This window comes from Pipra filicauda, unplaced genomic scaffold (genome assembly GCF_003945595.2).
Source record: "Pipra filicauda isolate LSUMZ 115617 unplaced genomic scaffold, ASM394559v2 scaffold180_size1756469_pilon, whole genome shotgun sequence".
NCBI lineage: Eukaryota > Metazoa > Chordata > Aves > Passeriformes > Pipridae > Pipra > Pipra filicauda.
In genome coordinates this window covers 1,559,328-1,584,425 of record NW_024104288.1, presented here as the reverse complement: position 1 = coordinate 1,584,425, position 25,098 = coordinate 1,559,328, and the positions used below count along the sequence as shown (strand labels likewise).

Below are 25,098 nucleotides of genomic sequence, written 5' to 3'. Positions count from 1 at the left end.
TATCTCACTTGGGACATTTATCCCAAACACTGCCCCAGATACGGCTCCATTGTCTGTGACTTCCCCTTGGAGCACACTTGGTGCATACAACTGAGGCACAACTCATCACGGGCATTACATGGGCAGTACGTACATGCACACACACAGACACCATTTTCCTATTTTTTTAGTTTTTTTTTTTTTTTTTTAGTTTTTCACAGCCATTCGGCAGCCCTTGCTATGAAGAACACAGTACCTTTGAAAAATCCACATTCTGCATTTTATCTAGAGGAAGGCATTGCCTGCGTAGCACTATGCCAGGGCGAGTTTTTCATAAACACACCAGCAGTTTCTCCTCTCTGGGTTCCCTCTGGGTGGATCTTATTTAAGCACAGCCCACATACAGGTTTTTAAAAGTCCTGCTAGAGGAGGAGCTTTGGTGGGAAATCTGGCAAGGATCATCTACAGCCAGGTGGCTCAGGGAGATAAGGACAGATGCACATGTGCACCTATCTGAGTGTGGGAACTGGGAGAGGATAGGCAGGGAACAACTGGATCTCAAATCCTATGGCAGAGATCTGTATATGTGTTAGGAAACCCAAATAAGAAATTTGAGTCAAAAGGCTTGAGGAGTAGCTTGGGTGGGAGCCGTGAAAGTGGGCTGGGGTGAAGTAGGAGAGGCTGAGACAAGATGAACAAGAAGCAGAGTCTGCAAGTGGACACCAGTGGGGAGGAAATAAAACGGGAATCTAGGAGGCAGTGTGGAAATATGTAAGGCTGTTAGTGCAGAAGTGGTGTGAGTACTCTTAAGACCAGGTTGGAGGCAGGGACACAAAGCACAGGTTGGTGGTTCTCCTTCCCTTGTTTTGTTGTTGTTGTTTTCCCCCATTTTTAAAAGCATGGTAGTCCCTTGGAAGCACCTTTATTCTACAACTGTCCAACAACATTTGCTTTATCTTAAAAAAAAAAAAAGAAGAGAATTTCAGTGACACTTTCTGCAATTGACATTGAATCCATGCATTTTTGGAGCCTGTTTGTTAACCTTAGCAGCAGCGGGCTCTGAACAATGTCAGAACACTTTCTTAATTTTCTCTCACTCTTTTCCATCAATTGGCTTCTCTCACTCCACTCTCTCTTAGCAGCAAGTTTGCAGATTTTTCCCACTACCCCCACTATAAAAAACAGGTAAGTTTTGAATCAAAAGAAATTGAGTACTTGGTCCATCCTATCCCAAGGATACCTACCCTCTCAGAGTCTTGTTTTCTGGGCACCCCGTATCACTTTTTACCTTCAGAAATCTGGTAATACCCTAGCAGCTCCCTGTTCTTTCCCAAGGCATTCCTGCCAGTTTCCAGTTTTGTTACTGGAAAAAAAAAGACGATTTAAAGTTCTCTTCCCCTTAGCACTGGACTACTGTATGCTCCATTGCAGGATTGCCTTTCTCTGTTTAGAGTAATCCACCTCCTGAACAGCTTTTATAGAAAGGCAACTTCAAAAATGCTAAATAATCACAAATTAACTGGCCAGGCTGGCTAAGCCCAGGCCTCTCAGCTCTGTCATGGTCTTGTGTAAATCAGAAATGCAGAACTGGCATCAAAACTGTAACAGCCTGAGGAAGCACCTAATAACTAACATCCTGTGGGAAACTGCAGTGTTCCTCTGGCTGAGTCCCTTCCAGGCATCAGTGCACTGGCAAGAAAGCTGTGTATTGATTTTATTTCCACTACTTGCACGCTCGTGGAATCTCAAATTGAACATTGGAAAGATAAATCAAACTCTAAGGCAACGGCCTACTTATTTCGAGCTTATTTTCTTGAAGAACAATGAAGGAACAATGGAGAGGAAAACAAACCTTGCAGGAGGTTACAATATATGCATAGCCCACTTGGGAGTAGGGGCTGTTCTTTGCTGAGCAGAGAACACGGGAAACAGGGTAAGGACTGGGAACGTCTGGTGAGGGGCAGCAGCAGCAGAGAGGACAGCCGTTTTCCTCGGGGTGCATCCGGTCCCGCAGGCGGGCACAGGCCTAGCGCAAGGCGCTGCCCCGGGGGCACTGGGGCCCCGCCAGCACGGCCGGCAAAACCGCGCCCGAGCGTTCTCGCCTCCCCCTGCTCGGGCTCTCCCGGCCCAGGGCAGGCGGCCGCCCTCTCGCTCGGAGGGACCCGTCCCCCGGCCGCCGCCCCTCCCTCGCCCGCTCCCAGCCGCCCGTGCCGCGCACCTCGCGGAACCAGCGGGGTGGGCACGGGTGGACAGCTCATCCCTGCCGTGGCCGGGGCCGAGCACCACTCCACCGAGGAGAGCTGGGGTACCAGTGCACAGCACCTCGACTGGCTCTGCGCCGCCCGCCCCTGCCGGAGGAGCCGGGGGCGGGGCCGCGCCGGCCGCAGCACCTCCCCGCGGGAGCGGGCGGGGCTCTTCTCCTTTGCGCCATGATGAACAAATGACCTCGCGGGGAATGAAATTTAAGTTCCACCGGGGAGAGAGAGTTCTCTGCTTCGAGCCCGACCCCACCAAAGCCAAAGTGCTCTATGATGCCAAGGTGACCGGCCGCGCGTGCCCCCGTCCCCCCTCCGGCCCGTCCCCCTCGTCCCCGGGCGCGCGGGGCGGGGCCGGCGCGCGGCCCGCCTGCTCCCGTTACCGCTCCCGCTCTCCCGTTACCGCTCCCGCCGGGCGCTGCGCGCGCTCCCGGGCGGGAGGCGGCGCGGGAGGGAAAGGGCTGCGGGCCCGACCGGGGATTCGGAGGCGGCTCCGGCAGCAGCAGCACTTGTTGCGGGAAACGGGCGCTGGCCCGGGGAGGGGGGAGAAGGCGGAGAGGTCGCGGGGCGGGGGCCGCCCGCCAGCACGGGGCAGGGAGGCGAAGCGAGGCGGTGCCAGCCCCGCCGGGCCTCTCCCCTCGTCATCGCTCCCTGCGGGCGGCTCAGGCCCGTCCCCTGGCGAGACTCAGCTCTGTCCCTCCGCACACGGAGCCCCGGGGGCGAGGGAGCGCGTAGCAGCCGTGTAGGAGCCTCTGGGCCTTTCCCAGAGCGCTGGGGAGCAGAGGCGGGTGACAGGCGATGGGGCCCGGGCCCTCGGGGCCTGGCTGTCGCGACAGGTAGAGCGGGGCCGCCCAGGATTTCTGGGAGTGTCGGAAGCGCTTCCCGCCTTCTGTTCTCTGCTGAACACCTGCAAAGTAATTCTGAAATCTGGTTTTCATCCCCGCAGTTGCGTAGCGTAGATAGATTTATTCTCCCTCATGCTTTCCCACGCTTGCTGCCCTTCTGCCTTTCAGAAGGGTTTAAGTGGTACCGCTGATGCAGAGAGTATACGGAAATAGGATAGCAAGCAGTGCGCGGTGGATCCTAAGTGTTGGAGTAGGAGGTGACTGATTCAGTAAGGCCTGACCTTAAGAGTAGTAATAGTAATTACAGAGCTTTATGTAAATACAGGATTCAGTAAGGCCTGACCTTAAGAGTAGTAATAGTAATTACAGAGCTTTATGTAAATACAGGATTATTTTGCAGTCCTAAATCATCTATACCCGACTTGCAAACAGAGGGGTTTTGTTTTGTTTTTTTTGTTTGGTTGGTTTTTTGTTTGGCTGTTTTGTTTGTTACAGAAAGGGATGAAAAGGAAAGTATTGCAACTGAATTCTTGACCAAATCAGTAGTTTTTGCTGGAAGTTTACTAGTTGTGTAGGTCTGTGTTTCTCAAGCACTTTTGATTAGGAACACCACCATCCTGTAATATTTTGGGCTGCCCTTTTGTTTGTACACATATTCTCATGTTCTGACAACCCCAGCAGCTTTAGTTGCTATCCACAGAGGTATCCTGAGTGCAAAACTGTGTAGTGCCTTTTCTTCCTCACTTTCAAATACCCTAAATAGCATAACTGTCCTTGAATCCATCAATAGTTCTTAAACTCTGGACTCCCAAATTAAACATCACACATGTTTTTAAATTAAAACATCACTGTAGCCTAACTGCTGATACATGATCTACTGAGAGCTACTCAAGTGCAGGCTGCACGATTCCTTTGTTATTACTATTACCAATGCTTTTCTTAATGATCCACTAGATCCATCTTTTCCTTCTGAGGTGCAGGCTCTTTCAGACTGGCCCATGCATGAAAGAGAAAGAAAACAAAGGCTCAGATATCCACAAAGCATTTTAATGTTTTGTGGCTGAGATTCTGTGGTATTCAACAGGGCAGCATTCTGGGGTTTATATAAAGAGAAGTGTTTTCTCCTGCTTTGTGGGCTTGAGACAGCACACAGGAGAAAACATTAATAGCCCAAATCTGCATATCCATATTGTGCTACTCCATTGTTTGACATCGCTCTTTGTCTGTCTTGAAAGCATGGGATATTTGAGGACAGGACAAAGATGGTGAGCAGCCTCCAGTGTTAAAAGTACTCAACAAGAAGGCTAGTTTTTCTGACCGTTTAGTATAATCCATATCTTCTGCTCATGTCAGTGTTAACTGGCAAAATAAGTCCGTTTAATTTAATTTTCTTTGTTGTGTATAAACTCTCTAAATACTGGAAGGGTTACTTTCTCTTGCTTTTTAATACATACTATTCAATGTTTGTTTCAGATTGTTGATATTGTTGTTGGGAAAGATGAGAAAGGCAGAAAGATTCCAGAATATCTGATCCACTTTAACGGTTGGAACAGAAGGTAAGAACCTGTATGTCTTGTTTCACTTCTCCCATTTCTTCTGTTTTATTCTGCAAAGACAGGCATTGCACTGAATATCAAAGGACTGCTGTTTTCAGGAGTATTTTTGGTTTTGTAAATGCCTTTAGTATACTTGCTCATGTTGACACATTGATCTGTATCCATAAATTTCAGTGAATCAGTTTGATAGCCGTGAGTTTAAACTTCAGGGGATATCTGTCTGCGACATATACTTGTGTCTCCTAGGTTTCCATTAATAAAAGTTTATGCTTTGTTAAATCTAGACCTGGATTGTTTGATTATCAAGGCCAATACATGAGTGCAGCATCTGACTGTGATCGACAGCATGTGTTGGTGTTACAAACGCTCTTGCATGTGAAGTCAAAGCTCGAGAGGTTTTAGACAGCAATGAGAGTTGAAGCCACGTGAATGCAGAAGAACGCAAACCTTGTGATACAGATGTTGCTTCTTAATGACATTAAAAGAGTGCTTTGTAGATTTAATGTATATTAATTCATTAGTAATCATGAATAGCATGTGTTCATAGTCATTGTTAATTTTCTTTCTACTTATCCTTAGCTGGGATAGATGGGCAGCTGAAGATCATGTTCTTCGTGATACAGACGAAAACCGCAGATTACAGCGTAAATTGGCTCGGAAGGCTGTGGCTCGCATGTAAGAAATCCTTTGGGCCTCAAAATAAATGAGAGATTAATTTTCAAATTCAAAAAGATACAAGTCTACAAGTGAGCTTGGCCTTAGCTCATGCTGTAGATGGTAGATATGTACTCAGTACGGTCAGTGCATTGTAGAGAGCTACTCTTCTCATACTGAAGTAGATATCTATGTATTGTTCTTAAGCACCACTCTAAAAGACTAACACTTAATAACTACGTTATTCTTAACTATTGTGCAAAATGCTTGTATATTGGATCTACATCTTCCCAAAGAAATGTACTTGCAAAATAACTTGGGAAAACTTGAAGTGTTTTTCAGCCAAAAGCAATAATCTAATATTGGTTGGCCAGGGCTTGAGGATCTGCTTGAGAACAGGAATATGAGCTACTGTGCAGATATTAAGGTGTCCACTCTCAAATAAGCATTGCCCAAATTATTTCAGCATTAATTAATGAAAATAACTGAAACATGTTTCCTGTGCATTTGCATGTAGTTGAATTAGCTAGGGTAAACAAATTAAATATTAGCCAAATTTCAGTGAACAATTTTATGTTCTGTAGGAGAAGAAAGGGAAGAAAGAAGAGACGTTGCAGGTTGCCTGGTGTTGACTCTGTGTTAAAAAGCCTTCCTGCTGAAGAAAATGATGAGAGCAGTGAAAACTGTGAGCTTATTTTCATCCTTTGGTAACTGGTGGGATGCCTTTAACTTCTTGACCTGGGGAGCAGTGCATGCTGTAACTTGCTATCAGGATGATGAAAGAGTATCATGGTCCTATCTGAAATACACAGAGGCAGTTATATGAAGAAGGAGGCAGTAAGATTATTTTTCCCTAGTCTACCTGGCACAAAGGTCTGTTTCTTGTCAGCTGACTGGCTGATTTTCACTTTCAAGACAGATCTTTAATTTCCTGCAATTTTCTTTGTAACTAGAAAGCTAGCAGGAACACTGGCTGGCACTTAACTGATTTTCTGGAAACTGTCACTGCACAGATCCAGACCTTTTGATTGAATGATTAATGTGTTAATTCCCTGTTCAGAATTAAAGACCAATGAAAATTGAGAAGATCCCTGCATGTTCAGCAATGTAGGGAGCTTTTAAAAGTGAGTGTTTTTAGAGAGGATGCAAGAATACTTCCTATAAACTCATCTTACATATTTAAGATGTTTATAGCGTGCTGTAAATAATACTTGTGTGTTTAATTCAATTAGAATTATTCATCTTTTTTTTTTTTTTTTGCATTGGGGCCTGAAATTGTTTGATCATAACCTCTGCAATGTAATAACGTGAGATAAATATGTGAAATCTCTTTTATGCAGCTATAAGTAGTTCTTCTTCTGATGACAGTGATGAAGGAACAGATGAAGAAATAAAAAGTGAAGAAAGTGACATAGACGAGAGGACAGAAATGGTATATTCATGAGCTCCCTAAGTTAATAGAATTTAAAAATCTGTACTTGAAAATCTGGAAAAATTGAATTAGATGAAATATAGGCCACAGGTGGTAATTTAGTTGGAATTAAAACCATAATTTTCTTACTCCTGGTCTCTACTGTTGTTGAGATTTCAAAAATTATACAGTATGTCATAATCTTGTAGAGTTATTTGATATTAATCTAAAAACACAAATTTGTTTCTTTTCCCCTCTTCCTACACATAAGGCTTATGTGGAGAAAATGTAGGAGACTAGATTTTCCAGTTTTGTGGGTGCTGTAAAAATTTACTGATCTGTGCAGGTTGGACAATTCCTAATAGCAGCAGGTTCCTTGTGTGTTTTACTGTGACATAGACACGTCAGCCCTGGTCTTAAATTAAGATGTAGAGGACTGACTTCAAGAAAAAACATTTATTTTTCTACAGTTGTTCTGAAGGTGTGTGGAATCTAAGTAGTACAGGGAGGGTGATCCGAAGCAACAAAACCTAACAGATTTCTGGTTTGGTTTGGTTTTGGGGTTTTTGGTGGGAGTTTTTTGTGGGTTTGTTTGTTTGTTTATTTGTTTGTTTAATACTTAAGAGAATGCTAAATTTAAAAAAAAAAAGTTTTAAGAAATGAATTTGCAGATGCTTTCAAAACCAGTATTGTTAAATAGCTTACAGTAAGACTATTATCCACTTAAATATTTATTCCATAAATAATACAATTTTATTTTTGTATGAGAAAAATGGATTGTTATATTGCATCCTGACTACTGAAGTTCTTTTTTCACTAATATTCATGAGGACAAACAATACATTGTTTCTTGCACTGATCTGTTGTAGAAAGAAGAACAGGACACTCATACAAAAAGGGACATGGAAGAAAGAGCAATAAGCATAGAAATTCCTGAAGTCTTGAAAAAGAAGCTTGAGGAAGACTGTTATTATATTAACAGAAGAAAAAGGGTATGAAATAAAAGTTGTGAAATGAATGTTCATGGGAGGGTGAGGAAGATATCAAAAGTAGTTTTTGTGTGTACAAGTTCTGTTTTTTTAATTTCGTGGTAAAGGTGAGCTTAGACAGTATAAGGAAGAATACCAATAATGTAGCAGACTTCTCTATAGTTAAAACAATGACTTGTCATATTTAAGTGTAGTGTTTCAGTACCCAACTGTATTTTAGAATGCAGATTGGTTTTAAAGCTAGAAATGCAGCAAGCTTGTTAACCTGACCATGTTTTTTGTTGCTCCAGATGTTTATGAAGCATTGATCAAAAATGCAGTTTAAGGGTTGAAATTATTCAGTCCTGAAATAGCTTCATTCACTAGACATTTACTGAATTAGTTGGTACATTACAAGCTCCTGTTTTAATTTGGTATGCTTATTAATTGTTTTTATAAGACATTAATTTATTGTTTCTTTTTAGCTAGTGAAGCTTCCTTGTCAGACAAATATAATAACCATCCTGGAGTCATATGTGAAACATTTTGCTATTAATGCCGCTTTTTCAGCCAATGAAAGGTCTCGGCACCATCAAATGACTCCACATGCTAATATGAATCTTCATTATGTGCCACCAGAGAAGAAGTAAGTAACATTTAGTCCAGTGCTATTGTCACAAGAAGAATGACCTTGCGTTCTGTTTTATGGCTGTTCACTTCTGTGAGTTTATACCATGATGTATGTCTGTTTATAAGGCTTAAGGTATTTGACAGATACCTGTAGTACAGTAACGCTGTACTATCAGTGAGAGTCCCTATATTCTGAAAAGTCATTATGCAAAAGTATCAATATCCGGTTTTAGCATGTAAGTTTTTGTAAATATTGTGACTCGTTTGGAAGAATGTGTTGCTGTTGTCAATGTGAATAATTTCATATCTGATACAAGAATGTCCTGCTTAAATAAAACTGAAGGGGTTCAAGTTTTATAAAGGATGAAGAATTAATACAAACACTTCTAAAGAACTCCAAGTGCCGGTTGGTTTTTTTTTTTCTTTTCAGTTGACATATGATCTTAAATCCTAGAGTCAATATGTAGGGAAGCTGTGGGTAGTAACACCAATCCTGTTTGTTAAAATTAATTGTGTCTTAGTTTCTGTTTTCTCAGCTGAGCTCTATATTCTTTTACCATACTACAAACAAATTAACCCTCCACATTTGCAGTGTGGTGTTTTTTGTTTGGTTGTTTTTTTCTCTCATGTTAAAGACTCTTTGTGTTAGATGAGGCTGCTTCTTTATGTAAGTCTACAGTCTTTTATTTTATCTAGGAGTGATCTTGACTTGTGTTACAATGTTCTATTTCAGTGGTGTGTAATTACACTATTCCTTGAAATACTTCGGTCTATATGAGTGTCTAGGTTTATGTTGATGTCATTCATTCTTTGACAGATTAATACTTTTTCTTTGTAGTATAATCTCCCAAACAAAAAGTTAGAAGAAATATCAGAAATATGAACAGAAGGTTGTACACACATTATAATTTTTGTACACACATTATAATTTTTAAAGGTGTATGTTTAAGGAACTTCTCCAAATGTGTATAGTTTTAGTGATCCATTAAGTAGGAGAGGTTCAACTGATGGTTTTATTATGTTACCCTTACTACTCTAACAATGAAGGTTATTGACCTTATTGGATCTAGTATAATTTCTGCACATGATGGTCCCCCAACCCAATTTAACTGTAGTATTTAAAAAAAACAAAGGCAGTAGTTTTAGCAGCTGATATGAAATGGTAATAGGTTTGGAATTTCTAACATGGGTCATTTTGGCAGAATCAAATTTCTATCACCCTACACATATATGCACTTGAAACATGAGAGTGGAATACCTTCATAGAGGTGAGAGGCGGTGCAGGTGGGCTGCACTTGGTGTTCTTTGTTCTGCTGTAACAGCACCACCTAACATTGTGAGTCTTTTGCACAAGCCGAAAACTGAAGTTCCTAGTAGCCTCTAAGTGTAGTGTTTGATTTCTGGAGCAGACCATTGGAGGCTGATGTCCAATGGAAATTTATCTGGTTTTGTTGGTTCACTGGATATCTCTTAAGCACAGCCTTAACTGCATCCTAGCAGCTATAGATCAAATTCTTCATATTCCTTTTAGACAGAGATTCAGTCTGTTGAGTACTTCCTTTTTCTGTGCCTCTGTTTTCAGCCTAGTAAACTTGGAAAAACAAAATAATGCTACATGAAAAACATCTGACTAACTTTGTTTACTCTACAGTAGATTTCATTAATCCAGTAATACAACAGAAAAATGTGTCGTTTTTTTGAGGTTATGAAGCAGACTTTTTAAAAATTTGTAACTCTAAGTTAATGAGAATAATCACTGTCTTTTTAAGTATGCTTTTAATTACTTAGTGATTAAATCAGCATATTGTAGTTATGATATTAATGGTCCATATTAAAGGGCAGTTTTGTACAACTATGCTGAAAATTTTTGACATGCAACTTTTCATATTCTTTTTCCCCTCTAGTGTTGAGTTATGCAAAGAGATGGTGGATGGGCTGAGAATAACCTTTGACTTCACACTTCCATTAATTTTGCTCTATCCTTATGAACAAGCTCAGTTTAAGAAGGTGACCTCATCAAAGTTCTTTCTTCCTATCAAAGAAAACTCAACAAATACTAACAGGTAGGTTGGATGTAAGGAGTTTAATACTGCTCATCTCCTCAGTAAAATGTAGAAGAATGTTGTATTTGTGGGTTTTAACTTTTATTTGAAAACAAGTATACTTCTGGAAAATAGTATTTAATAGAAGGCCTCATCACTTTAATAGTTATTGGGAGGAGACTGTCTCATCTGGATAAGTGTTTAACAAGATGTGTGAAACTGGAAGAATGTCTTTTGTGGGGGGAGCCCTCATCTCTTCAATTCTGTAAAGCTGCCTTAATTTCCTAGGAATCAGGAGGAACTTTCCCCAAGTCCTCCTCTACTGAATCCGCCCACGCCTCAGTCGACTGACAGCCAGCCCGCCACAGGGGAGCCGGCCACGCCGAAAAGGCGGAAAGCTGAGCCTGAAATCCTGCAGTCGCTGAGACGTTCCACTCGCCACAGCTCCAACTGCGACAGGCTATCGGAAAGCAGCGCTTCCCCACAGCCTAAGAGACGTCATCTCGAGACCCCGGCTTCTATGCCTAAGCTCTTCTTGCACCTGGAAAAAAGTAGCTTTTGCTCTTCAAATTGTTGGTCTAAACAAAGTGTAAAGTTCTGTTCTTTTTTTAGTGCTGTGTGGACTGTGAGTTGTGTGATTGAAGTGGGAATTCATTACTTTTTGTGTCAATTATTTATCTCTGAGGCATTATTACCAAAGAGAGAAATATAACGCAATATTCTCAGTACTCTGGTACTGTATTTTTCCACAGTATTCAATGAGCTGCATTTCTGAAAACCTATTTTAGGATAGCTTTTATTGAATTTCAGTGTTTAAGACTTCAAACGTTTTTGCAGCAGACCTTAGTTGAGTTTAACGGCTTATAGTTTCACAAAACAAGCAGTAAAATTTATTTCTGATTTTATTTGTTCTGTTTTTTCTTTCTTTTTGAAGAAACCCCTGTCCATAGCGGGTCGTCTTCACCAATAACTTTGACTCCTAGCAAAGAAGGGAGCACGGTTTTTACTGGCTTTGAAGGTAGAAGAAACAATGAACTGAATGAGGTAACAGATTTTAATGTTACTACCCTAGATTCCATAATTAAGGTTTTTGTGGACCTCAGAGTAGGGCTATGCAAAAAAAGATTTTGTTGGTATTACTTATCTTTGCATTTGAAGTTCTGTAGACTAAATTATTTATGATGCTATAAAGATTTAATAACCAATGTCTTCACGTTTCATGTTTAGGTTTTGTCCTGGAAATTGATGCCAGAAAATTATCCACCAAGTGATCAACCGCCACCTCCTTCATATATCTATGGATCTCAACATTTGCTGCGGATGTTTGGTAAACTGATGAAAAACTCTCTGCTCAGTCGAAGTTGCTTTATTTTTTTTTCTGTTGCTTATATCTTTGTGACTTTTCTGTTTGCTTTATTACATTAAATTTTATTCTTTGCTAAATGTACATTTTAATCTATTTAGAACTCCTAGGCTATTCATAGATTTGGTTATCTTTTACTGGCTCTGTAAGCCTTCATTTAAGAAAAGCAAAGCAGTGTTACTTCCAGTACACTATCAAACGTCATTAAACCAAGCAGCATTCGCTTTCTCAGCATGTTCCTATTTAGTAAGGCTTTGAAAGATCAATGAGTAGCTTGCAAGGAAAAGTGGGGTCTGTGGGGAGAAGGAATTTTTATATTCTTTTCTTTATACTGGATGAAAGTAATTAAAAGTTGCTTTTACAAGAACAGGTGTAAACATTATTTCTTTTATTTACAGTAAAGCTACCAGAAATATTGGGGAAGATGTGCTTTCCTGACAAAAACCTAAAGGCTTTAGTAAAACACTTCGAAATGTTTCTGAGGTAATGTGACACAATATACTAAGCAATGTTTCCATTGTTACATAGATTGACATGTCCTGGAATGACAAAGAGGGTTTAAAATAAGATGTTAATTTTCCATTACTACAAGAATATGATAAAATTAATATAAAACTTTTACAATAACATCTTGAGTTAAGATTAATATGAGATTTTTCTATTCTGTGACTCAAATTGAAGGGATCCTGAATTTCCTACTTAAAGTTTTGAGAAATACAATGACAGAGAACTGAAGTTGGAAAGTTTGTTACTACATATAGAATGACAAGTCTTGGTTAAGAACCATGTTTATGAAGAAATTCAAAGTCTACATTGTTATTTTTTTGAGAGCATAATCTTGAGAGTTTTGACTTTCAGTGACATAAGCAGGGGAAGAAAACTTGTGCTTTAAAACATGTTTTTAATTATGGTCGATTTTTTAAAAGAAATATCTGTCTGAATTGAGCTTTGAACAGCAAGGTTTCTCTGTGATGTAGTGCAGTGGTTTTTAGAGATAGTCAAATGATCTGAACACACAAGCTCCACAGCTGGAGTCAGTAAGCTCATACCTGCACCATGATCAGCTTTATTTCTACCAGGTGCTGTAGTTAGTATCTGTGCATGACAGTGAGGTGATAGATACCTAGTGTGGCACTGTGCTGTGCAACATCAATCCAGTGGAAAATAAAATTACCAGGAAAGTTTTGTAAATGTTAAACATTTGGAACAAATGTTGAAATTGTAACTTAATTTTTGGTCAATGACTTTAGTAGCCACATATGGAAAAGTAACATAACATTACTCTAGCATAAATAAAAGTCCTATTAGAGATCAGAGAGATGAAAGCTTAAATATGCTTTTACTTAAATTGTTTATCGAAAATAAGATGTCTCAAATGTCAAAGTTTCTACAATACAAAATTTTTCCCTGGAAACATTTAGTTGTTAAGTGTTGCATCTCTCTCTTTTGTCAGATCCTTGTTGACATTCAAAGTACCTTAAAGTCAAACAGGACAAAAGTAGAGCTCGTTGTTGGAAACCTGTTTTTGGAGCAAATATTTCTTAGGGAACTTAACTCACTATGGATCAGATCAGTTTTTATCAGACCTTTGCCTGTTCAGATTCTTCTGTGTTGACCACAGCAGGTCTCTGCTTTTTAGCATCCTTAATGCAGTGTTTTCATACCCATTCTATGGATGAGCTGTACTGGAATAGAATAGAGGAAAGGAGAAACATGTCCCCTACTCCCTATACAAGTAGGGAGGTGGCTAAACTGAAAGTTCTAGTGGTAGTATCTGCGTCTGTCTTATTTTTCCATCTGACCATCTCATTGAAATGTTTATTCATCTCTAAATAGCAATAAATCACGTTGGCATTTTTAGGTGAGATACAACTGTGCTTTTGAAGCAAATCTTTTGGTAGTTCCCATTTACCAGGCTTTGTGTTGGGATGTGGAGTGCTCAGAGTAAACAAGCTGCATTCCTTGTAGAAAACACTTAAGTGTACTTCAGTCCCCAAGACTAGGCTACAACTAAACCAAAATGGCCCCTCAAGGCAAGCATATCTGCTACAGCAAAATATTTGAAGGCTCTTAGTTTTTTTAAGTGCTTTCTTTTTTGACAGTGCCAAAAAAGCTTCCAAGTTACAGTTACTTCTGTAGGCAGCATTTGGTCTTTGATAACTTTGTCATAAATACTCTTCTTAGTCTAGTTTCCTTATCAGTTATGCTGTGTAGTCAAATAGGTAACACAGGTACCATGCAGATTATTAGATTTTTTTTTCCTCAACACATATTCATGGTACTTTAACATGTCTTTCATTTGGGTATGTATTTCTTTGTCCCATGTGTCATTGAAAGTGGTCAAACAATTATATTTTCTAGGAACTTGTTTATGCTTGATTTTTATCACAGAAATAATTCTGCATTATCTATTTCTAATTACAAGAGAAAAGTTGAGGTTGAGGTGACATCTTGTACTAGTTCTTCAGTTTTCAGATTCTGTCTTTTCCTTTTTGGGAATGAATTAATGGATGTTTATTATAAATACTTTATATCAGTTCTATTCTGGCTTACTTTTCAAAGGGTAAGATCTGTACACATTAGATGATAGCAACCAGTTTACTTGTGGACCACTTTTTTTTAGTGAATTGCTCTTGAGTGACAAGCTGAAGTACTCTCCATTTCTTTATTTTTCTAATAGCAGACAAAGGATTGATGTGTCTGTTTGCATTAATAAAACTGCTTCTGAATCTTCTTTGAAGTCTAGGTAGTGTAGTCCAAGCATAAGCAGTTTATATATTTTTAAATAAAACTTCCATGTAGTAGACAACTGATTTAGTTCTTGCATAGATACTGATTTAATTTTGAATTATAATTTTATGGCTAAAATTTACAGTTTCATTTAACATTTATACTATTAATGTCACGTGGGCTGAGGAACTGAGAATTACTTAATACTTTGTCTGGAAGCTTGTTTTATTGAGTTTACTTAGTACTTGATAGATGCATTAAATTTTCTTTGAGATGCTACATGGATAATATTTTCCAGTCATGCCCTCAAACTGCTGCGAGACAAGATTGTTCTCAGTTTCCCAGACAACCTATGTTTTTGAGGAATGTATGAAATGCCTCTTTTTGACTTTCTTGTTAAGTAGAAGCTGTACCCTTTGTGCTTAGTGCAGCTTTCTACACGTGTGCATAATGAAAATTTCTTCATGGAGAACATGAAAGTTGATTTCTCAAGTATAGAATTTGCAGATGTAAAGAAAATCAATTTCTCAAATTAAGTACGAAACTCTGAGTCTTAAATTATTTAGTTTGGAAATAATTCATAGTACTTGCAGTCTGAAATAGACTTTAATGACAGTCACCAGGTGGTTTCACCAAATTTCACTTACAGTTTGAGTTTTGTCTTGAGGAGCAAGCAGTGGAAGCTCACAGAATAACTGGTGCTTGCTTACTGGTATTCCAATAGTGAAGGACTCCTGATTAAATCTTCCTGCCTGTTAATAGTTTTTGAGTAGAGAAGGTATTATCTTTTAACTAGTTCCATATTTCAGCTATTTTTAAAATAAAATGCTGTATGGGCTGTATTTTATGATTTCTCTTTACTGTGAGGTGCCTAGCATGGCTCCAGAGGCTGCTTCAGTGATGAGAAATGATAGGCAAGAAGGTGCCAGTTTCTGGTTTGCTGTTTCCATTGATTTGAACACAACCTTGACTTGGAAAACTGTTTTGGAATCAGAGAAGTCACTTCTCAGGACTGTTGTCCAACAGGAGCTACTTAAAAATTAGGAGACATTAGACACAGCATGTCTGTTTTTACAATAGCAAGACCCATCTTCACTGAGATAATTTCAGGGTTGTATTGTAGGAAAAAAGGCAAAGCTAAGTGTACAGCACTTCAGGAAGACAGGTATTTTGACTTTCATGAAATGCAAAAGAATAAGTGATGAAATATTTCTAAAATATTGCTTCTAATACATATTTTTCAGATGAGGCCAACATGTATTCTTTCGCATTATGGAGAACTAATTTCTTAATAGTCTCTAGTTTTGCAATTTGTCTTGAGCTTTGAAATACTCCCAGGTATTTCAAACTCAATATTTCCTGTAAGCTTAGATCTCTTTTCTTTTTCGCTGATGCTTTACAATCTGCTCGTACCTATTGTGCCACTCTGCTCCATGGGTAGAAAAGTATTTTGATACTGTTGAACACTTTCTGAGAAGGAAGCCAAATGAGACTGTGACCAAAGTAGAGAACTGTAATAATAAAATGTATGTATAGAAAGATGACAAGTTGTTTCAAGTAACCTTGAGAAACAGAACTCTGGTTTTGACAGCACATTTTGAGTGTAGTAATTGTATATGTGCAGTGGTGAATTATCACCACTAGTCTGTGCTAATGTACAATTAATGAGAGGTTATTAGTGTCTGAGAATGAAAAAATGAAGCACTGCACATGGTGAATAGAAGAGAAAACATCTTTAGTTAGGTCAAGTTTCTTTGTGACAGAATTCCTGCTCATTGTGATTCATTGTGGCTTAATAAAGTTGCAAGATGATAACTAACTAAAAATCACTTTCTCATAGATCATAAAGAATGCAATTATACCAGTGTTTGTTATATTGATTATTAATTGATCCATATTATTGAACACGTTAGGGTTTTTTTGGCCTCTCAGTTTTTGGGATTAACCAGTTATTTGGCAAAAAGTATCTGTGCAACATAGCAGTTATGATATACTAGAGAACTTTATGAAATTGGAGCTTACATTTGAGAAAATCAAGTTTTCGAGTATAAATTGACGTGTGGGTTTAGAGGGCACAGACGTATAAAGGAATATTCTTTTAAAAGTTTTGAAACACTTTGAAGTAATTCTGTTTGCACAGTGCCTTATTTCAGGGCATTACTATCATTTATTTGGGCTTTGCTATATTCATTGAATGGGTAGAAAAGTAATTGCCATTTTAGGTCCTCTCAAACTTTTGGCTACTTTAGGTCCTCTCAACCTTGATGTTGAATGCTTTTTAGTCAGTGAGTACCTGGTATCACACAGGTTCTTATTTTCAGAGGGCTTTTGTTTGCTTGGTCTGCAGAATATGCTCATCTGTGCTTATTGTTCTTGACTAAAGAACAATAAGCTTTGATTGCTTTACCAAAAATACTTGCTGAAACTCACCATGTGGTTTGCTTCTCTTCCTTCTGCTTATCAAATCATGAGTGTTTGCTGGTCAGTGGCTGAGGTTTGGATCACACATCTAAATTGAGAGGTTGCCCAAAATACTTTAAATGTGCTACAGTAGCTTTTTAGAACGCAGCTCTGCGAATCTGTGCTGGCCTTACCACAAGTGAGTCTTCATCCTCAAGACAAACCAAGGACTCCCGTATTGAGCTCTTGTAGGGCTATTTTCCCAAAAGTGGTACTAGAAGTTACCACTTTTAATGATCACTCAGCCTGATTACTGGAAATGCTGTGTTGACAGCTTGGCATCTTCAGAGTTCTCTGCCCTCTCCCTTAAAAGACCAAGGGCAGTGGTGTTATGATGGAGTTTTTGTTGGGGATCTTTTGCTCTGAACAGCCTTCCAGATGGAGATAGGCCTATAAACTGGGGAGATAACTCTTATTCTGCAAATGACGTTTCTTTTGATGAGGTGACTCGTAGAGTTAGGATACATAATGCTCTCTTAGCAAATTCCTTTTGATAGATCATTACAGTTGCCTTTCAAACAGCACCTCTCTCAGGCCACTGTTCTCTTGAAAGCATCTGCTTACCTTCTCAAACTCTGTAGCAGAAGTGTTTAAGATGTCACCTTCCTGGGAGCTTTTCCTTTGGACTCTGTGTTCTTATACCTTAATGACTGAGGTTGTCTTTCTAAAAATTAAAGTTTTCCTTTCATTGTCATTTTCACACTTTTTGGACTATCCCTGAAGTTTATTCATGTGATAGTAGCTGATGTTGAGTAGAAATTTTTTTTTCATGCAGAGACTGTTCTGGTAATAAGTTGTGTTGACGCTGTCAAGACAAGGCCCTTTTTGTTAAAAGGTGACGCTGTTAAAGCTCATATTAATTCAGTGACTTGTGTTGATAAATGTTCCTGACATGTGTCAAGTGGCCTTCTAATGTGGATAGTGATAATTCTGTGCCTCTTTTGTTAGATCTGCCTGTATAACTCAAAGTCAGGTGGTAGTATATTTGTGAGGCTATTGCTTGGAGTCACCTGAGGTAAGCTTGCTTACAGACTCCCATGCTTGAAGATCAGAACATAGGAATTCTTCAAGCTGAGTTGCCCACATATCTGTTTCCCTCATCTCCATCCCCTCTAGTCCTTTGAGAAGTATTGCCTCTAGCTGTGGTAGGGAGGGAAATAGCTGCATTGTACCATGTTACTCCTATGTTGTAAGCATGAGTGTAAAGCATGAGTTTTCTTTTTGAGGATGCTCATGATGAAAAATTGTGCAGTCTTGCATCAGTGTGGACTGTGCATCTCAGAACTTGATTACTCATAAGCAGTTTCATACATCAACTATGTAGATGTATGCATTTGAGCTCTATAAAAAGCATAAAAGTGAAAAAGGCAATAATGCAACAGGTGACTGAATTGATCAGCTTTGTGAGTTAAAAGTAATGAAACAGTTTCTGAGTAACTCAATAGCAATGTGCTTTCTGATCTATAGCTGAACATTTGCTCTGCCTGCTAAGTACAGCTCCCTCTGTCTTTAAATCTTGGCTCATGACTTAGAGGTACCATTGTAGTTGATCCTGGAGCTGTTTTAGCTTGTCCAAGAGCGAAGCATTAGTGAAATATCCACTAGCTAAGAGTCTTAGGAGACTCCTAATATTTCTGTGCCAGCGTTCTGCACTGTGATGTAGTTTGAATAGAAAACAGCTTCAGAAGGGCCCTGCTCTTTGTGTGCAGATATACAAGGGATTGGGACAAGCTGACCATGTGTTTATTTCGGCAGTTTTCTCCCACTTCTCTGCAGAAATAATTGTTTACTAGCTCTGGGGTATTTTGTTTTTCACAACTGTTCCGTGGAGAACAGGGAGATGTACATTTGACTGCGTGCATTCTGCCTGCCTTTTTTTTTTCTTTTCGAGCTGTAACTGTGGCACAGCATCTCAGTTAACATTTCTCATGTCTACCAGCTGTCACTTCAGTATGCACCAAACTGGCACGTATGACTGATCTTAAGCAAAAGTCAGGAAATTTGTAAGAGAAAATGAGCTTGTTTCCCATTACTTGCCATTAGAATTCTTGGAACTGTCAGCTAACCAATGCCCCCTCTGAAGGTTCCTTTGTTTTAGTGTTCTTTTAAAACATGTTCCCTAGTATGATCCAGCTCTTAGTACTCTGTTTTACTGAATGTTATCCAAAGACACTAAGATTTTCATCAGCCCCTGTAATCAGTTGGAGTCATCAACTTGTGTTAATGAAGAATTATTAATTAAATACCACTTGTAGCTCATCTTAATCTTGTGTTTTCTAAGCATGTTAGGTGCAACTCTGTTACTACTTAGGCCTTACCACACTCAGTTCACACTAACCCCTTGTATTGCAGAAAATGATTGGTAGCTCGAGTCAGAGGTCATAGCAGTTGATGATTCAGGTATTTTATTAGCTTCTAAATTGCCCTTATTTCAGTACTCTTGTAGTGGTTTGAAACATTTTACGTGGGAAACCATTCTAGGCCCCCCTGTATACTCTTAATTAGAGAGCTCCTATGAAATAAGCGAGTATGGAGGAAGTTGACAACATGCAGTCTGAATTAATGATGACACACTGAAGGATTGTATACAAGCTGAAAAAGCTTGTATTTCTCACTGCTTTTTCTAGACTTAGTGGGATATAATTAGTTATTCCTCCAGTTTAGCACTTGTTTGATACCCGTGTTTAAGTACAAGTGTGTGGGAAAAATCAACCTTTTTTTGCTTATCTGCAATTTTATGCTGTCACCATTTGATGTGAGCTCTGAGCAATTAATATGCTCCTTATTAAATTTAAATTGGTTTATACAGAGAATCTTGCCAGTATTCTTTGATACTTTTGCTCTGTTAAGATCAAAGAATTCAGGCAGTGTAGCAGTGAGTGAGGTTGGAGAAACACTGTTTTTTAGTTTGGACTTTCTGTGTCCAGAGTATTGGTTCTGCAAAACTGATATTTCTGGCTTCCAATAGTGAAGTCATCACCCTAGCCACTGTTTCTTGAGAAAATCCAGATCCTGCAAATGACATTGTTTCCTGTCATTTCTATTGCTTCCTCCTCTTAGCTCAGAGAACCTGTAGCTAACAGTTTGCCATGTTTATTGATGCTGATCTTTAATATCCAGGTATTTTTGAAGGTCTGCGTTTTTTTTTTTCTGAAGCGCAGCTTGATTGTAGTCTTGAGTTTAAGAACTGTTTTGCCCTTTGGCCCCCACTTATATACCCAGTGTCTTTGATTACGAAGGAAAGAGCAGAAAGCTTATAGTCATTCTAGCTGTTTGTTACTAGTGTTAGTAGTAGCACTGTTTATTCTCATTTTCAGTCCTAAGCAAGGAAACAGTTGTGTATTTGAAGAGCAGGAAGACATCATAAAATATTGGGTGCTTAACTGTTTGAATAATACTTTAAGACCATCTTGCAGAAATAGGAAAAGAAGGAAGTGGATTTGCAAAGCATGTGTTTTGTCTTTGAGAACCATATTTAAATCAGATACTCCTGAAAGATGGAGACCCTAAATGCACAGGCACATGAAACATGAAATCATAACTTTACTTACCTTAAAAGATACAGCTTGACTTAATGGTTCCTGGCCATTTGTATAAGATACTGACATGATAACTGAAAATACTGGTTTCGACACAAATGAAAATAGTATGCTGAGCAGGTAATTTACAGCAGTTGCAGAAAGATCTCTTTAACTTCTTTTTTCCTTCTGTGATAGTTCTTGAGATTCTTTTTCTGAGTGTAGCTTCAGCTTTTGAATTTTTTTTAATTGATAGGGAAAGGCTGTTTTTCACTATGTAAAACTTGTAAAAAATAGGGCAGGTCTTTCGTATGCCAAATTTCAAAGTGTAATAATTCTTAATTCCCAGGCTGTGGTTTTGCTGAGCTTAAAAATTAATTTGAAAATAACATTTCTCTTAAATGTTTCATGTTCTGTTCCTTTTTTTGGTGTGCTTTCTTCTCAGGTTTTTAGCAGAATACCATGATGATTTCTTCCCAGAATCTGCTTATGTAGCTGCATGTGAAGCCTACTACAGTACTAAAAATCCTCGGGCAATCTACTGAAGTTATTAATAAGGATTAAATCCTACTATACATAGACCATGACAATGCTATTCTGCTACGTGGCTACAAGATGAAGATGAAAAAGGAATTAAAACAACTTCTAGAGTTGAAGAAATTGGAAAATATCTTTTGTGATGGTTGGATTACTTAGGAATGGAGAACTACTTTTCAGAAATGTGTGTAGACAGCATTGTGAGTCACTTAGAGGATTGGATATAAATCTGATTCCAGATGAATGAAGAAGCCTTGTTCTGACTTCTAATGCATAGGACTTCACAGGACTAATAAAGAGGAAAGGAGGCAAAAGCAGAGGCATTAGCAACAGGACATTTTCATGAAGATAGATCATCATGCTGTTTCATTTTAGCTCAGCCTCTCCTGCCTGAGAAATAAGACTTGACTACACATAAAAAGAACATCTGTTTACATAAAGAGAACATTTAACTGGTGTCTTATGAATTGTTTTCCTCACAAGTTACACTTCATTTTGTGGAACTGTCGTGATAGAAAGGATTGCTTAATGTAAAGGTGGCTTTGCTATTTGGCTAGCATGGCATCTGCCTCAAGAATGACTTTGTTGCTTGAACGAAAGCTGTGTTGCTTACTTTGCATTTTGCAAAGGTGAATATAGCCCTTTCATGGTAAGACTGCCAGAGTTCCAAGCAGACCATACATTGCTGGGAATTCAGCATTTACTTGGCAATAAATGATTTCCAGAACCATTATGAAAGAACTGTTTTTCTACAACTAAGTGGAGAAGTCAATAAAGTCATCGCAGTTTAACTGGCAAACTTCTTTTCTTAATAAAGTTCACAGTGGCTGCTGTGTAAATGTGTGATTTTCACTGTCTAAAACATCTTGGTTTTGCTTAATTAGTATTTTTGAGGGTGCTAAGTGTGCGAATAATGAGAAGTGGGAGCACTGACAACATACGGAGAGAAGCCTTTTCTGTATCATTGGGTGTTCTTCTGCAGACTTGAAGGATGTCTCTTTAGACAGTTTTAGACACTTTGACTCTGGAAATAGCAATTCAGTGAGAACTGAGTTCCTAGAAATCTGACAACACATTCCGTAGAAATTAATTGAAACATAATTCTTGTCATCAAAACCTCATCCATGACTTAGAACGCTGGCCTTCAGAACACTCTGCTATGTCGAGATAGACACAGATTTTAAAAGCACAGGGAGAAAATAGGACTCTGGCTTACAGACCACTGCATTAATCACTCTGTAATCCTTGGTTCAGAAAACTTCTATTAGAATGCTGTCTGTAATGCAAAACTCAAGTTTCCTCACAGATTTGCAGAAACCAATAATATGGAGAAATCATCTTTCAAATGTAAATGGCAAGCTTAGTCTAAGGCCAAAGAAAACCTGAAATCTGCTGTTGACATGCATTGTTGCTTTTCAGATTGCACTGCTGTGCTTTTGAAAATATATGAATTAGCTTAATTTTAGCAGTTAAGGTTCTTCTTTTTAGAGAAACTTCTATGAAGAGTCTGTTAAACTCAATGGTTATTAAACCAATGCTTGGCATGGACACATGCAGATTTGGTGATTGTTAATTCTAAAGATTACTGTTTAGCAGTACTATTTTTTAAATGCATTTCTGTTGTACCAAAAAGCCCCCACATTTGTAAGTTTTCCTCATTCTCAAGTGAGAAGTTTTGAATCTCTAGCAGAATCGATGTATGCCAAAATCCACTTTGCCAACATGTTTCATTCTAGGTTTAAACCATGTTTCTCTAAAAAGACAATTCAACAGAACACTAATGACTCTCTGACATGAGCTTAGTCTAGGAATGCTGCCTGAAACTTCATCCTCTATCCTTTCTATTGCAGGAATGTTAGTGTATAATATGGCAGGTCTGGTTTTGTTCAATTGTTGGTACCCGTGCATACAAGGCAAGTTATGAGCAGCATTTAAACCTTATTGTATGACTGTGTTTAACCATTAAAATGGCAATTTTTGCATGTAGGTGTTGGGAATACTGTTGGTATTGCCTTGTTGATACTTTGTGGCGATGCTCAAAAGATGTGGGGGGGGGGGAACTTCTGAAGGTCCAGTTAGTGTAGTCTTCACCTGAACAAAACTTTGTTATGAAATTCTCTTGGAGCTGCTGTTGGATATAATGTTACAAACTATCTTGCTCTTTTAACAACCAAAAACTTTTCTCAGAAGTTGCACCTTTTTTGTGCTTCTTGACACTTCTAATTGATACAACTTTCCCAGACACTATATATTTGAATTAAAAAAAATTAGGCTTACATATTCAATTACATCTTTGTAATGTACATCTTTGACATCCCCCTTCCCTACTGTCACTCTTCCTTTACAGCATTTGTCGTTTTATACCTGATTTATTTATCCTTAAGCTGCAGGAGTGGGAGAGAGTTGGAGAAACTTTAACCAGATTGAGTTAGAGGGATAGTTCTTACTAGTCTTGAAATACATAGAGACTTACCCTAGTGTGGGCCCCAAAATTTGCTTGAAATGTAATGTTCAAGGGTTCTTGTGGCTGGAGGAACCTAAGTAGTGTAGTTATACTTCCAGTGTGAATCTGTAGCTCTTTGAATGTCCTTGACTGATCAGATATTTGATGGGATTCATGTCCATCTGAGATGATGAAAGATGCACTTAACTGTTTGTTATTCCCTGGTCACTCTTTGTAGAGCTACTCATATCAATGTTTTCTAACCTGATTCAGTCAAAATGGCTTGGGTTAGCTGAAGGAATGTGAAAACCTGACTGAAACAGGCTAGGGGGCCTTCAGGGAACAAGTCTGCTAGCAGACTTCAGAGACAACCTCTGCAGAGGAGGAGCTGAGCTGAGAAAGCAGGTTAACGGACAGTGATAGTTTACACCAACGTCCCTGTTTGTACAAGTCACGTGTGCTCTGCTTCCAAAGGAAGAGGAGTTTGTTTGTGTATTTAAGGGAAGTATCCCAGTGTGATTACAGTGCATACTTATACTGGTAAGTCTCTGTGCTGAAGGCAAATCCTTCCACTTGCCTTCAGGAGTGGAGTGCTTCCACAGTGAGTGTGGTGTCAGGTTTTGGATATGACTATTCTTGGGAAAAGGCAGAGGGGAGGATTTGCAGCACAAGTTTAAAAGCAGATGATGCAGTTGTTGCGGTGTGGAAAGAGTGCTGCTGTTTGTGTACCTGAGGTGCTTGGTCTGTGCTTACACCACTAATTTCAGTACCTGCTCTGACTTTGTCAGCATGAAGGTGCCTGAGTAACTTGACAGTAGGCCACAGGACTGTGAAACTGCCCTTATGTAAAGTGCTTTACATAGACAGTAAAGATTACCAAAGAAGAATAAATTAACAGAATATAACTTTAATATTCTTCTGCTTTATTCTTGATTTTAGGTTTGATTTTGTACCTATCATGCTTAAAAAAACCAAAACATACTGTTCTTTGAAGTGCACTAACTAGAGTTGCCATGTTGCCTTTTGTTTTGCTATTGTGTTTTTCAAGCTCAGGCTTTCATGTAGGGTCCTTTTCTGCTGAGATGACCAATGCAGAAGAGACCAAGTGCTAATTTAAAGTATATTCCATGTCCAATTCTAAAAGCAAACTTATGCAGATGTTAGGGTTTCCCTTGGCACTTGATGTGGGCTTACATCACGTGTTGTCAGCTGTTACGTCGGGAATGTTTGGTGGGAGCTTGTCAAACAGTAGTATAGGATGACCTTGCTCTGAATTATACCAAGAGGAATATTTGTAGTCAGAGGAAATAAAAAGCTGATTGGAAATAAAAAGCTGTTAATGCTTTTCATGTTTGTATCATAAAAAGTGTTATCAAGACATTTGGGAAACACACTGGAGAGATTGTTATTGGAGTTAAGATGTATATGTATATATTAAATCCTTCATTTCTTGAAAATGATAGATTTTCCCTGCTGGAGTCATAAGCATGTCTCCCAGAAATTTGTATACTGGGGTGGAAATAAGCTTTTCAAGACAGGGGGAAGGAAGGAACATGTATTATCCTTAACCAAGCCAAGTCTCAAGTCAAGCCTTTGTTGTGGTAGCTAGCTGTAGAAAAGCACTATGCTGACAACTGTTGGACAGAGAGTCTTGTTTTAACTTCTGGCCTGGTACATGTTTGATTGTTTTTAACTTCTCGACCTATG

The 25,098-nt window shown here is 38.9% G+C and overlaps 1 protein-coding gene across 2 annotated transcripts; it reads left to right on the top strand.

Moving 5' to 3' along the window:
- Positions 1 to 2,047: 2,047 nt before the first annotated feature.
- Positions 2,048 to 23,236, top strand: MSL3 (MSL complex subunit 3). 2 transcript variants are annotated; one of them, XM_027725223.2, is made up of 13 exons: positions 2,048 to 2,518; positions 4,553 to 4,635; positions 5,215 to 5,310; positions 5,874 to 5,974; positions 6,630 to 6,721; positions 7,570 to 7,692; positions 8,154 to 8,314; positions 10,203 to 10,361; positions 10,629 to 10,891; positions 11,275 to 11,384; positions 11,568 to 11,667; positions 12,102 to 12,186; positions 20,857 to 23,236. In XM_027725223.2, exons 1-13 carry the CDS (start codon positions 2,420 to 2,422, stop codon positions 20,954 to 20,956), a joined length of 1,572 nt encoding a protein of 523 aa, XP_027581024.1. In that variant the 5' UTR covers positions 2,048 to 2,419; the 3' UTR covers positions 20,957 to 23,236. The 2 variants fall into 2 exon arrangements, 1 of the variants encoding a protein (XP_027581024.1); XR_003541532.2 differs by lacking the exons at positions 12,102 to 12,186; positions 20,857 to 23,236 and having other exon boundaries at positions 10,629 to 10,929; positions 11,568 to 11,657.
- The last annotated feature ends 1,862 nt before the right edge of the window (positions 23,237 to 25,098 follow it).

Coding starts and splice junctions, on each gene's coding strand:
- MSL3 (XM_027725223.2), top strand. CDS start 2,420: ATGACCTCGCGGGGAATGAAATTTAAGTTCCACCGGGGAGAGAGAGTT. Junction 10,362..10,628: donor AACTCAACAAATACTAACAG/GTAGGTTGGATG, acceptor TTAATTTCCTAG/GAATCAGGAGGAACTTTCCC. Junction 11,668..12,101: donor ACATTTGCTGCGGATGTTTG/GTAAACTGATGA, acceptor TTTTATTTACAG/TAAAGCTACCAGAAATATTG.